Below are 13474 nucleotides of genomic sequence, written 5' to 3' on the forward strand. Positions count from 1 at the left end.
AAACTAATATTTGGCCTCTTAACTAAAGAAGTCATGCAGTGATGTTACTAGGACATGGGCTATTTTAGTGAACAGAAATGGATCTTCAGGATGTGAGCAAAGCAGTTCCATTTATCAGTAACCCTCTGTCCATATCATGAACTGCATGAAATCTAAAACTATGAATGGAATGGTATAAAAAAAGAAGCACATACTTTATTTTCAATGGGTTTAGATTTCAACTAGTTTTATAAAGCACACTCAAAGCTCCTAATTTTCATTTATGTTGAACACTTGCAGATATATCTGTGAAGTCAGGGATGCTTAATGAAAAAGAGACTTGAGTGAAAATGAAGATACCAGAAGGATAAAAAGTTGTAAACTACTGAAAGGAAACTCCTCTTAATTTTTAAGGAGTATTTCCATTTTAACTGGGGAGAGGGGGAAGGCAAATCAACATCATTAAAAAAAAAAAAATCTACTTCCATTTTTTTATAAATAATTGAATCTACTGGATATTTTTACTGTTATAAATTTAACAGTACAGCAAAAATTTTGGGAGCACTGAAGTTACAGTCACTATGTTCATTAACATATCAAAAACTAGCATAACTTCATTTTATTAAAAGTTAGGATAAAATATTTTATGATCCTTTTAAAGTATGTTTACTGACGAAACTGAGTTGTGAGGAGCTGTTGACATCACTGAAGGCAGAGAGGCCCTGCAGAGAGACCTCGACAAATTAAGAGGTCTGGGCAATCACCAACTATATGAAGTTTAAGAAGGCTAAGTACCTTGGGACAACCCTGTATGTACAGACAAACTGGGCAACACAAGGCTGGAGAGCAGCCCTCTGTAAAAAACACCTGGGGGTGACGGTTGATGACCGGTTTAATATGAGTCAGCAGTGCCCTGGCAGTCAGGAGGGCCAACCTGGGGGCCATCAGGGACAGCATCACCAGCCAGGCAAGGGAGGGGATTGTCCTGCTCTGCTGTGCTCTGGGGAGACCTCACCTCAAGTGCTGGGGGCAGGTTTGGGCACCACAACACAAAAAATACATTAAGTTGTCAAAGAGCATCTAGAGGGCAACAAAGATGGTGAAGGGCCATGAGGAGGAGCCATGTGAGGAGCGGCTGAGGTTGCTTGATCTGTTCAGCCTGGAGAAGAGGAGACTGAGGGGAGATCTCAGTGCAGTTACAACTTCCTCCTGGGGGGAAGTGGAGGGGCAGACATGGATCTTTTCTCTGTGGTGATCAGTGATAGGAACAGCATGAAGCTGTGTCAGAAAAGGTTAAGGTTAGATATAAGGAAAAGGTTTTTCACCTCGACAGTGGTCAAGCAATGGAACAGGCTGTCTAGGGATGTGGTAACAGCATTGAGCCTAACAGAGTTCAAGAAGAGTTTGGACAACACCTCGGACACATGGTGTAACTCTTGGGATGCCCAGTGCAGGACAGGAGAAGGACTCTGTGGGTCCCCTCCAACTTGAACACTCTACGATTCTATGATCTTACTCTACATATAGATACACATACTTGAGTAAGAGCATAATACTGATAAAGAAACATTAAAAGCTGGAGGATTTAGGAAGCAACACTGTACTAGTACCAGTGGCAGAACATGAGCCAGCAGTGTGCCCAGGTGGCCAAGAGGGCCAATGGCATCCTGGCCTGGATCAGGAATGGTGTGGCCAGCAGGAGCAGGGAGGTCATTCTTCCCCTGTATTCGGCACCGGTCAGGCCTCACCTTTGAGTATTGTGTCCAGTTCTGAGCCCCGCAGTTTAGGAAGGACATTGAGATGCTTGAGCACTCTCAGAGGAGGGCAACAAGGCTGCTGAAGGACTTGGAACACAAGCTGTATGAAGAACAACTGAGGGAGCTGGGGTTGTTTAGCCTGGAGAAAAGGAGACTCAGAGGTGACTTTATCACTCTCTACAGCTTCCTGAAGGGTGTTTGTAGACAGCTGGGGGTTGGTCTCTTTCCCTAGGCAGCAACTGACAGACGAGAAGACAGAGAGAGTCTCAGGCTGCGTCAAGGGAAATATAGGTTGGATACAAGGAAAAAGTTTGTCATGGAAAGATTGCTAAGGTACTGGAATAGTCTGCCTGGGGAGGCAGTGGAGTCACCATCCCTCAAGGTGTTTAAAAAAAGACTGGATGTGGCACTCGATGCCATGATCTAGTTGAGGTGTTAGGGCATGGGTTGGACTCGATGATCTTGAAGGTCTCTTCCAACCTACACATTCTGTGATTCCACATAATTCTTCTATATCAACTTTTAAAGACAATTCTTCCTTTAATCTAAGAAGACAGAATGAAAAACCTACAAATATAACCTAATGAAGTAAATCTGTATCCTCCAAAGCATTCATGATTCTAAGAATTAAATCTTAGTTTGGCAACAATTTGCAACATAAAGCCTTCAGAGAGAAGAGTAAATATGTAGAAACAAATATTTTAAGTACTTTAATGATTTGTGGGTTTTTTTAATTCTGGCAGTAAACTGGAGAATTTATATCTAAATAAGAAATGAAAGTGATAATGTATATGATTCAGATAATTACTCTTATCCTATAGGTAGTTCTCCCAGTAAAAAACCTGATGTCTAATGAAGAAATAAAAATGAGAATATATATGATTCAAACTGACCCTGTGATACTATAGCCTGTCCTATACTCTCTGAGAAAACAGTTGTGATTTTATTCTCCTCTCCTCAAAATTCTCCTTTTTCCTTCAAATTCACTATCAAGGAATAGTTCTGGCTAAGAATATGCATTATAAAAGATGGCCTTCTATTATATATTGGCAATTATTTTTTAAAGATGTCTTTTATTATTAAAATTTCTTATTTGTTCAGAACCAAACCCCTTAGACTTATATCTTGCTCCTCATAAAGGAAGAAGTCCATATGGAAGAGGGAAATAAGCACTATAAAGCTTTCTGGCAAGATCTCATTTATTAAAAATCTTGTTTACACAGTACCTTGCACATCCAAGAGACAAAAAATTATCCTTCGTAAATTCATTCACTATTTTTCACTCAAATATATTCTCCATGTGCCAGTCTATAAAATGAGAGGGATATGCACATTTTAAAAGCCAGATAAAGTTAATATATATATTAATTTATCCATGCAAGTGTATTGCCTATATATATTTTTTGAGATTCCATTAAGTTATTACTAAAATTGCATGGAACTCTGTAATTTATATTTACATGCCATTTGTGAGCAGAAGTGGACAGATACCAAGTTTCTGAATGATTCTTCATGGTTCCATTCTCAGAAAGACTAAAAAGGAGGCTTGCACAGTTTCAGACCTCACTGTCTAGTTTCAGTGAGAGACGTCATCCAAGCAACACAATCCAGGCCAAATCAGCGAAAAAAAAATTATAAAGCACATCAAAATGTGGTTTGGATATAGGAAAGATTATCTATTCTAAGACTAGGGAGGATCTGAAGGAAAAAAGGGTCAAATGAAAATAAAATCAGAGAAGCAAAAAGGTGAACGGATTGACTGAATAGAAGCAAATGTAAAACAGAAACTAAAGCTAAGATTTCACTTAGAGTAGGTTGAACCTTAAATATAATAAAGAGAAAAAAATATATGCAGAGTCAATGACAAGATTGAAATCAGACATAGGATGATCCATTCAGGGTCAAGTACATAAGGGGAACTTTAGCAAAACAGTTTTGAATAAATGAAGCAAAATGCATAAAAGGAAAATTTTGTTACATTAGCATTAGGTACTCAATATTAAATAAGAATATCCTTTCTGAAACAGAAAGTATTTTCCATGACCGGATAATACAGGCACTCTAATAGCTATACACTTTAGCAGTAGAAATCAGGACCCTTCTATCATGGAGATTGCACACAAACATTTAGAAGTTGAACAAATACAGATGCCTGGAACAGGCATTTTGTTTCACTGTTGGAAATAGTTGTTGGAAGAGTTTAGCAAATAAATATTGGAATGTTTACTACATGCATTCTGACAGACCGGAACATTATACGTAGACTAAAGACGTCAAATCAAGCCTATCATCTACTTATTAATGAGTGTACCAATTCCCTTATTTTGACACATAACTGAACTCTTTGAACTCTTTGCCCAAGTTGAAAATCAGGTGCTATCACAAGTTAACAACACTGAAATGCAGGAAATCTGAGCTTGTGTTCCCCTACAGATAAAAGGCTTTCCCAATCTTTTACTTCCATCACCCTAAAACTCCTTTTACTGACCCATACACTTTTTTGTCACTGTTAGATTTTCAGGCACAGAAGGTATGTGGAAATGACACTACCTGCATTTTCTGAACATTTTGTTCCTTCGTAGGCAAATAAAAGGGACATGCACATATTTCAAACTTCTTCCTGTTCTACTGTTCTGTTTCAGAGGGCAATTCTGCTTTGATCATGACAGATCTTATAAAACTTCAGAGGTCCAAGAACAGTTCAGAGTAGTTCATAATAAAACTCAAGAACAGTGAACTTAGCTTACAAAATTCAAAACTATATAAACTATAGTACTGAATAACATGAACTGGTTTTATTTTCTTGAATTTTTATTAAATACATCAAATAAAGCTTCTTAACTGGCAATAAAACCTAGAAGTGAGTATTTATAATGCATATACAATGCACTGTCATAGTTCAGAGCTTATTACAAAAAGGTAGTTTGCCATTTTCATAAATACTGAGACAATATGCCCATAATCACTTCAGAAAACATCCTGATGTAAAATTTAGTTAACGCACAACTAAGCTTAGAACAGTTACAATTAATTCATTATGTAATTATGTATAATTTTTTAAATTATTAATATAAGAATGCAAAGCTTACCTACTTGTAATAAAGAAAAGCTGGTGACAAATGTTTTCACAGCTGCATAATCACAGGACAAGAGGCAATGGCCAGAAGTGAAAACTCCAATCAAACAAGTAAAAAATTTTCCTATGAAGGAGGCGCAGGCATTGCTCAGGGAGATTGTGGGACCATAGTTATTAGAGACATTCAATACTTAAATAGACATGTCCCTGAGCAACCTGATCTCTTTAGACCTACTGTGAACAGGAAGTTGGATTAGATGACCTCCAGAGGTCCATTCCATCCTAAAGTCTTGTATAGTTTTACAGTTCCAAACATGTTTTAAAAAAATATGTATCTACATTACAAATGAGTACTCACAAACAAAGTGTAGAAGTACACAGATGTACTTGGCTAGCCTAGACATAATTTTAAATTTATGCTTAATTAAATTCAATTTGCATGGCAAATGTACTTCTATTTTGTGTCATTTTTTCAGGAAAAATATATCAAGATAAATTATTAAGAAAAAATTGACATATTTCAGGACTAAGAAGCTATTTTATTTTATAGGAATAAATCAGTGTCTTATGGATGTCTTGATTTAGTTTCTGCACACTGTATATTCAGAAACAGCAAGTCTTCCATTACTAAATTTATAATTAAATAGCATCTCACTACTGTGCCTTCAGAGTGACATCTTACTTTAATTATGAGCTGGAAATTGTCCACAATACAAACTCAGATCTGTGTTCTTGGTCACGTGAAGGTTTTAAGATAGTAAAACACATCTAGGCTCTTCCTTTATTAATCACAATCTGTAGGCAATAAAGATCTCAAAAAGGAAGGAAAAAAGGTATTTCCTCTTCTTTCCACCTTCTAGCAACCTCTGACATGTTTTCTGCCTTGAGCTTTGCCTTGGGCAAAAATAAAGTAAAGTGGTCTCATACAAACAGTGAATGTAAACCCTCCACTCATTTTTTTCATTTTACAAATGGAACTATATGCATATATTTTCCCTTTCTTCTAGCACAGCTAAGCCATCACCGAAACCAATGAAGAACACAGCATAGCACACGTATGAGAATAAACCTAATTACTACTCTTTTGCCTTATAAGAATGCTGACAAGCCAGTATGATAACAATACTGTTTTAAAAAACTATGTATCATCCACTTCAAAAAAGAAACGTAAATCTTGCTCAAAGATTTACAAAGATGTATGATAATCAAATTGCAAGAGGACAGCACAAACTGCCAAAACATTTCTCAAAAGATGCCTACATCATTTATAAGTTTCATATTTATTAACAGTAATTTATATTTACTATCCCATTTCCCCCAATGCAAGCAGCAATACATAAATGTTGAATGTACAGAGAACAACACTGCATTAATCTCCTGCTTAGGTCATGGTCTTATGATTATTTAAATTCAAGAGCAATGCTTGGTTGACAAGGTACTGCAATGCTGCAGGCTACAATCCTCACACAATGCCTAAAGGGTTATTACTGTGGAGAAATTCTGCTGAGGACCATGAAAGAGCCTTACCCCTTCCCGAAGACACCTCATTAGCACAGTGTAAGCAGCTGAGGGAACGGCCCAGCATTCCCTGGGGTGCTCCCCTTTTTCCTCCTGAAATGAAGCCAACGGCACAACTGATTAAATCAAAAAAATCACAACAATCTCAGTCACATTAAAAAATCGGTAGCATGTTCTTAATAAGGTTCATATTATACACATTTCAAATTAACATATGCAATTAAATATATTAAATTTAAGGACATTATTATAATTTAATGTTATTTCATGCGCAGCACAAAGATTGATATTTTATTAGCTTAAGTCGTCTCCAAAAACCATAATAGAGTTTTTCCTATTATTTCTGTATTTCATCCATTTATTTTAATTCACACAGACACAAGAAAGTGCCTGTTCTTTCATTCCTCTCAACCATTTTGAATACTTCAAAGAGTAGAAATGCTGCTCTTTAAATGTGATTTAATTATACCAAACAAACAAAACTAACTTTTTTTGTAGGTAAAAAGAAAAAAAGTAAACTTTCTTTTGAAAAACATGCTCAAAGACATACAAAGAAATACCAAGCTTTTAAGAAAAGTTACTGTATTGTATAGCCTTCAGTACATATGAACACTGTTTCAAGATCTTAATGTATATTTCCTTGAAATCACCCTGTTAGAGAAGCTAACTCACTAGTAGTTGAATAAGGTCTTAATTCTTCCATTAAAAGTGAACTTCCCTGTACCTGCAATAGCTTATTGTAAAATTTTATGTTTAAAACAGGACATTTGGATATCACTGAAATTTAACTGCAACAACTTCTGTACCCAGGCTAGTAACACAGAGCTATTAGCAAGTGGAAAAACAATATAGCCTCTTCTGGGAAAGAAAGTGAGAAATAATACGCATTAGATGGTGTGAAGATGACAGGCCATGAAATCATGAGAAACTTGTTTTAGTAAGTAGACGAAGGATGACAAACAGTAATTTCTTCAGAAATTAAACAATTCTTCAACTCTACTAATTATATTCTCAAATTATTCTTAGCATTCTAATGAAGTGGTTTTAATAAAAGGGATAGAATAGGCAAAGTGAGGGTTGATGCAGAAACAATTTATACTTTCTATATTTGCTGATTTCTGCATGGCTTATTCAACATATATAATATGAGCATTTTAGGCATTCAATTAAAGCATGGCACATTAGCATAGAAGAATATTACTGAATTGTCTAGTAAAATTAATTTTCCTTCTTTATTGAAAACAAAACTTTATTTGCCACATACATTCATAGAGAAAATTAGTCTGTTAAATATCTCCTTTGTAAGCCTTTTTTTCTGTTAACTTTGTATTAGGATGTATGTATAAACAGTAATAACTAGAGTGGCTTGACATCCAACAGACACATCATATCCACTTCATTCCACCTCCTCCATCTTATCTGAGTAAGAATATGCTGACAAGTAATCACCATTTGCCTTCCAAGGAACTGTGTGTAAGTTTAAGAAAAAAGTTTCAAGAAAGTAAAGGTAGGTTATTTTCAAACAGGCAAAAGTGGAATCTTTTCTACCTGGAATAGGCAGGTAGGAGTCAAAACAGAATTAGAATGACAATCTATGGTGGGACTGGCATGGGTCTGTTTCTCACTGTATTCACCTAATTTAACCAGAAATTCTTTCAAGTTCTTTTGTAACCATACATATTAAATGTGATATAAAATAAAAAGCTTTAAGAAACTGCGCAATCCTAAAACATTAATAGTTCTTCCAGTCTTCAAACTGATCAAAGACTTTCTGCAAGGTTTAAGCTCTACTTAGAAATTTAAGAAGGCAAAAGGGGTACGAAACTTAGTACTATTCCTAATCACCTAAACATAACACACAGCATTTGACACTTAATAAACTTTAATATATCACCAAATACAGGGGAATCTTCCTATTTTTTGCTAACAGCCTATGTTGATTTTGATTAAACTTTAGGTTCTGCACCCTAATAACACAAACACAAAATGAATAAAAATATTACACAGAACTTGAAAGTTTTTCCCCAAGGCAATCCACTCAAGAGTATGAGAACATGCTCCCTGGAGTCTGCTCATGCTACTTGTGAATTGCTCTTGGCTTCTGTTTGGAATAAAAATGCAGAGATGGAGTGTAAGATCTTACTTATGAGATCTCATAAGCAAGTATACACACAATATCAGTTTAGGATTGCACAGGACCATTACGATTATCTGGACATTTCCTAGTATTTTCTAAGCCATAGAAGTGCACACAGTGATCTTGTATTTTACCTCATTAATCATCCTGCACCTAAACAAACTGAATTTGATTTTAAGTTTTTGATAATTTATGATTTACCAAATGTTCATATGAAAAAGAAAAAATCTATATTATTATCTAATATTAAAATTGTGGCTGGACCTAGAAACACCTCACAAAACCCCAGAGGGAATAAATGGATAAATAAAATCAGTCACGCCCTGAAAAATTTACCAGTTTAAATGAAAATATTTAGGAATTTGATAAAACAATCAAACAGGCCAAAGAAAACACAAAATGAAAGGGAACAAGAAAAACAAGTGTATAGTCCTTAACAAATTAGATGCAGTAGGATTTATTTTTCTTTTTTAGTTGTCGTAAGGCTTTGCTTTTTAAAGATACAAGCTGGCAGTAAACCTTCTGGTTTCATTTATTATATTAACTCTGACTTGCTATATGATCTTGGCAAGGTCATTCAGCACTACTGTTCAGTAGTTTAATAAGCAACAAAATGCCTACAACACTACAGTATTCTGAAGTTAAATACATATAGAATAGAAAAAGAGAAAAAAGTGCTTTTCTTAAAAAAATTTAATGGTTAGTATTACCAAGCATAAAAATCACATTGATATTTTTGAAATTTTACCAAGATAAGGTGTCTTGAGCTCCTATGTGTCCAAATATTTATTCCTATGCTCTAATAATTTCTTAGCCATAACATAATGTAGCCAATTAATATTTTTTGTGTGTGCATGTGTATATGACCAACCTGAAACCTGACAGAATTCCCACTTATACTCAATTTGTAATACTTCAAACATTATGAAATTCATACACAGACTGAAAAATTTGTCAGTTCACATTTTCAGAAGGAAAAAATCTGTGCAAGCCATTTTGGTGTTATACAACCAGTGTTAACAGAACTGTTTCACCTATCAGAGTTTAATTTCAAAATGAAATCAAGCCATGCAAAATATTCCTGACAAATGAAATTTTCAAGCTGGAATTTTATTTGTTTGATGAAAGCAGGTACAAATCTTTTCTCCTGAGGAAACCAAGCAAGAATTAAAACAAACTGTGACTGTGGATGCATTTTTCAGAACAGAATTTCTCATTATAAGTTCTGTGAGCATGTATTTGACAAATACTTCAGCAATTGTCCAACAAAAATAGGACAATGCTTGCTATTCTACAAAAACCAAGGAAACCACTGCATCTTGTGGAACATGCAAAGGAGCTAGAGGATAAAGAAAATAAAACCTGGAAATACAGCACAAAACCATAATAAAAGCAAAAGTAAAGGTTCATTTGCCACTTCTGCTCCATCACCAGCTGACTTGGTAAACTAACATGTCAGCATTCAGAGCTATTAGACGATGCAGGTAATACAAAGGCTTCAGAGAAGCCAAGGTTAGACTTTTTCTGCTTGAAGACACCTTTGTTTTTGTTAAGTAAAAGAGTATTTTTTTCTTAGAATAAGGAAAAAGAAATGTGATGGCTTGAAGGAGCTGTCAACTTCAATTCTTAATATTGACTATATTTCTTTTCTACAAATAACCTCTGATTACTTTCAATGTGAATCTACTATTTCTAGACTGAAGGTTTAAATCAGTTTTAATCAAGAATAAACACAAGTCCATGTGAAATTAGTCAGGATCATTTCACTTCTTTTTCCACAGCACTGTGAATCCAACCATGCTACAAGATGATTTTAAAATGGACTAGATATATAAATACACTAATATATTAATTTATTGTATTATAGGCCATCCTCATACATCCTGTTTAATCAACATCTCTCGCTTAGATGTTTAAACCCTTAGATCTGCTGCTTGGAGGCCAGGAGTGTTTATGATGGTTGATTAAATCCTTTCACAAAGTTAAATTTCTACATTTGAAGAATGCTATTTAATTAATCTAAGAGGAAGTAAATGATTAGACTAGCATGTTTCTTAAATTAGAATAAGTATTAGAAAAGACAGAAGGACCAGAAACTGTTGACTATACAAATGACTAAGTAATTTGATTTTTTGGTCTACTTTTCCATGGGAAATTTTTTCACATTTGCCAAAATTGTAAGGATCACTTGCAGACTTACCTTGCTGGCTATCAGGTAAAGCAGCTCCCCAAGTGCAGGTAAAAAGCATTGCTTCAATTTGCTGTTTCTGAAGTTCTCTCTGATTAGTTCAGTTAAAAGTGTAATTGCCTAAATGAAAAAAAAAAAAAAATCAATCAATAAATCAACACATGTATTTTATCAAGCAAAACATACTGCTAAAGGTAAAAAGCTTTGTCTCAAATGCCATCTTACTGATGCACTCTTCACTTATGCTGAAGAGCCATTTGCAAGGGATTTAGTAAGCATTGAAGGAGAAAAAGTTTTTACAAAACATATATGCAATATGGAGAAAAATGCAATAAAGAATTAGTCAAGGTGGCAGACTATCAGCTATCTGTTATTCCATTTCCCTCAGGACAATAGAAATAGATCTGCCAGGAAAACAAAGCCTATTTGCTGTTCCTGTGTTTGTCAGATGATCTGAAAGCTCTCAGCATCAGTTTACAAAAAGAACAAACAACAAGAAACCTCTATTTGATGTCTTTTGTGTAGATATTTTATCAAAGGATGAGAACTATTTATGTTTTGTCTCCCACTCTCTAAGCTTATAGGTGACTTACTGTGTAAGAACTGGACTTATCATTTTAGTTCCTTGTATTTCATGAACTTCTGTATACATATATACATATAGGCATGCACGTATATATATACATCAATATCTTATTTATAAAGAGGAGGTGGAAGGAAATTAGAAAATTTGATGCATCTTGTACAGGTGACCTAGTAAGAAATCACTTTCCCATGCAAAAGTATTTGGCAGTAAACTACTTTTTCTTCCTTGGACCACCAAGGAGTTTTCATCCTCAACTTCTCTTTTGTTACTTCATCTTCTGACCTTAGGAGCTTCATAACTAACCTTTGTACAGCAACATCGTATCAAAACTGAAAGTGCAGTCTTGAAAGCAAAAAGACCTACTAAACAAACTTTGACTTCCTCCCCATTTTTTTTTTAAGTAGTGCTATGCCCATTAATTGTTTTCTTTAACTGCTTTCAGAGCATTTCTACAAACTTTATTCAGGAACCTTAATTAGTCTACCATTCTAGAGAGAGCTTTACTTTCATATTTAAAAAACAAATGCATCAGCAGGTTTTAAAGATTCTAATATGTCAGCTTGAGAAAGTAGTAGTCAAATTGATTCAAGTGCAATTCTACACTAAATGATGAACACAATGACAGCATTTTCTCCTTTATTGTATTTCCTTTCTACAGCTATACAAAATTATTCTAGCTTTTGTGCTGAAAGATATTTTGAGAACTATTCTGACTGTGGAATGAATGCCATTAAAAGTACCTTGTCACTGTGGCATTAGCAGAGATTACTCATACCCAGTTAACATCCCTCAGCTTTGCCTCTTTATACTGATAGTATTTAACCACACACAATTGATGAACTGTATAATAACAAACTGCTGACTATAGTTTCAGCAGACTAGCCACTGACATCAAGTCACCATGACACCTAACTTACACTTATTTGTTTGCAGGCAGAACTTGAAGAAAATACAAATCAATTTGTACATCTGCTATAAAAGATCAAGGCAGGCGGATCAAAATTATCAGTTTTATAGATGAACCTCATCCAGCAGAAAACCCTGTATCAATACTAATACTGGCTTGCAGCTGCTGTACTTGTTTTCCTAAAGTTATGTTTTCTTAATGGTTAATATATTAGAAAATTTTGATGACACATGACCTAAATACATTTATGTGTGCAGTCCTACAATTCTCTAAATCCTATATTCTATTAAATAAAACCATGAATTAACCTTTGTGTGTAGCAAATTACATATTTACGAGTACTAAGTTTTGTTTGTCTTATTTAAAGCCTTACCACTCAAAGTTCAACAAAACAGTCATTAACATTAAATATACTGGGTAGGTCATCCATCTTCTGAGGTTTGGAGGTTTTTTGTTTGTCATTAAGAATTTAATATTTAAAATGAATGAAATTTAAATCCAAGAACAACATTTCATATTGGTGAACAGAAATTATTGTTTTTCACTCTCCTTCAAGATTCTAGGACAAGTTGTTTTTACTCTGAAGAGATTCTAGTTATTTTTATTCCAAAGTGATAAGAAAAGGAAGTAACCATAATCCAATTCCTACTCTTTCATCAAATATGAATGAAAAAAGAGGTAAAACTGAGTTAACAAAATTCAAATTAAGAAGTAATTTCCTTTCCTGTGCACTAAAAAAAAAAAAACTTGCCAAAAATCTAGTCAACACTGCAACAAATTCAAGTTTTTATTTGGAAAAAAAAACAAAACAAAACACCTTTCATTAAACAAGAGGGAAGATACATCTGAAGAAATCTGAGCCATTAGTGATAGACTTGGCTAAAATTGTTACATATTTGTAAAAGAGAAACAAAAGTTGCATGAAATCTTATCATTCTTATCTTCATATATTATAATAAATTTCACCATTAATTTCACTAACTGTAAAAAAGATCCATAACAAGAATTAAGCACTGTGGCAGAAGGCACTTGAACATGAAATAATTATCACACATTACAGATGACACCCATAATCTCTTTTATATAAGACTTTATTGACCACACTCAGATCATGGCATAATTTTCTCTAGAGTGCACACAGAGTACAGAATTGCCCTGTGATTTTCCTCCCTTCACTGAATACAATTAAATAATCAAATATTATACAAGTGCAGGAAATGGGGTCCACAGAATATGGCACATATTGAACTGGCAGTGTCTGTGCCAATAACCTATTTAAGATCTTTTTGTGTCCTCTGCAATGGAAGCTAGGGAACAGGAAGCTGT

The 13474-nt window shown here is 34.5% G+C and overlaps 1 protein-coding gene across 5 annotated transcripts in view; it reads right to left on the bottom strand.

The window, feature by feature from the left end:
• ULK4 (unc-51 like kinase 4) overlaps positions 1-13474 on the bottom strand; it is a 220841-nt gene that overhangs the window by 172577 nt on the left and 34790 nt on the right. For all 5 annotated transcript variants that reach the window (XM_040069141.2, XM_040069151.2, XM_040069131.2 and 2 more), the window contains 2 exons: positions 10668-10775; positions 6340-6423 (listed from right to left, as the gene is read on the bottom strand). In XM_040069141.2, coding sequence (XP_039925075.1) covers positions 6340-6423; positions 10668-10775 — 192 coding nt within the window. The remainder of the gene's footprint in view (positions 1-6339; positions 6424-10667; positions 10776-13474) is intronic.

The sequence above is a fragment of the Hirundo rustica genome, chromosome 1 (genome assembly GCF_015227805.2).
Source record: "Hirundo rustica isolate bHirRus1 chromosome 1, bHirRus1.pri.v3, whole genome shotgun sequence".
NCBI lineage: Eukaryota > Metazoa > Chordata > Aves > Passeriformes > Hirundinidae > Hirundo > Hirundo rustica.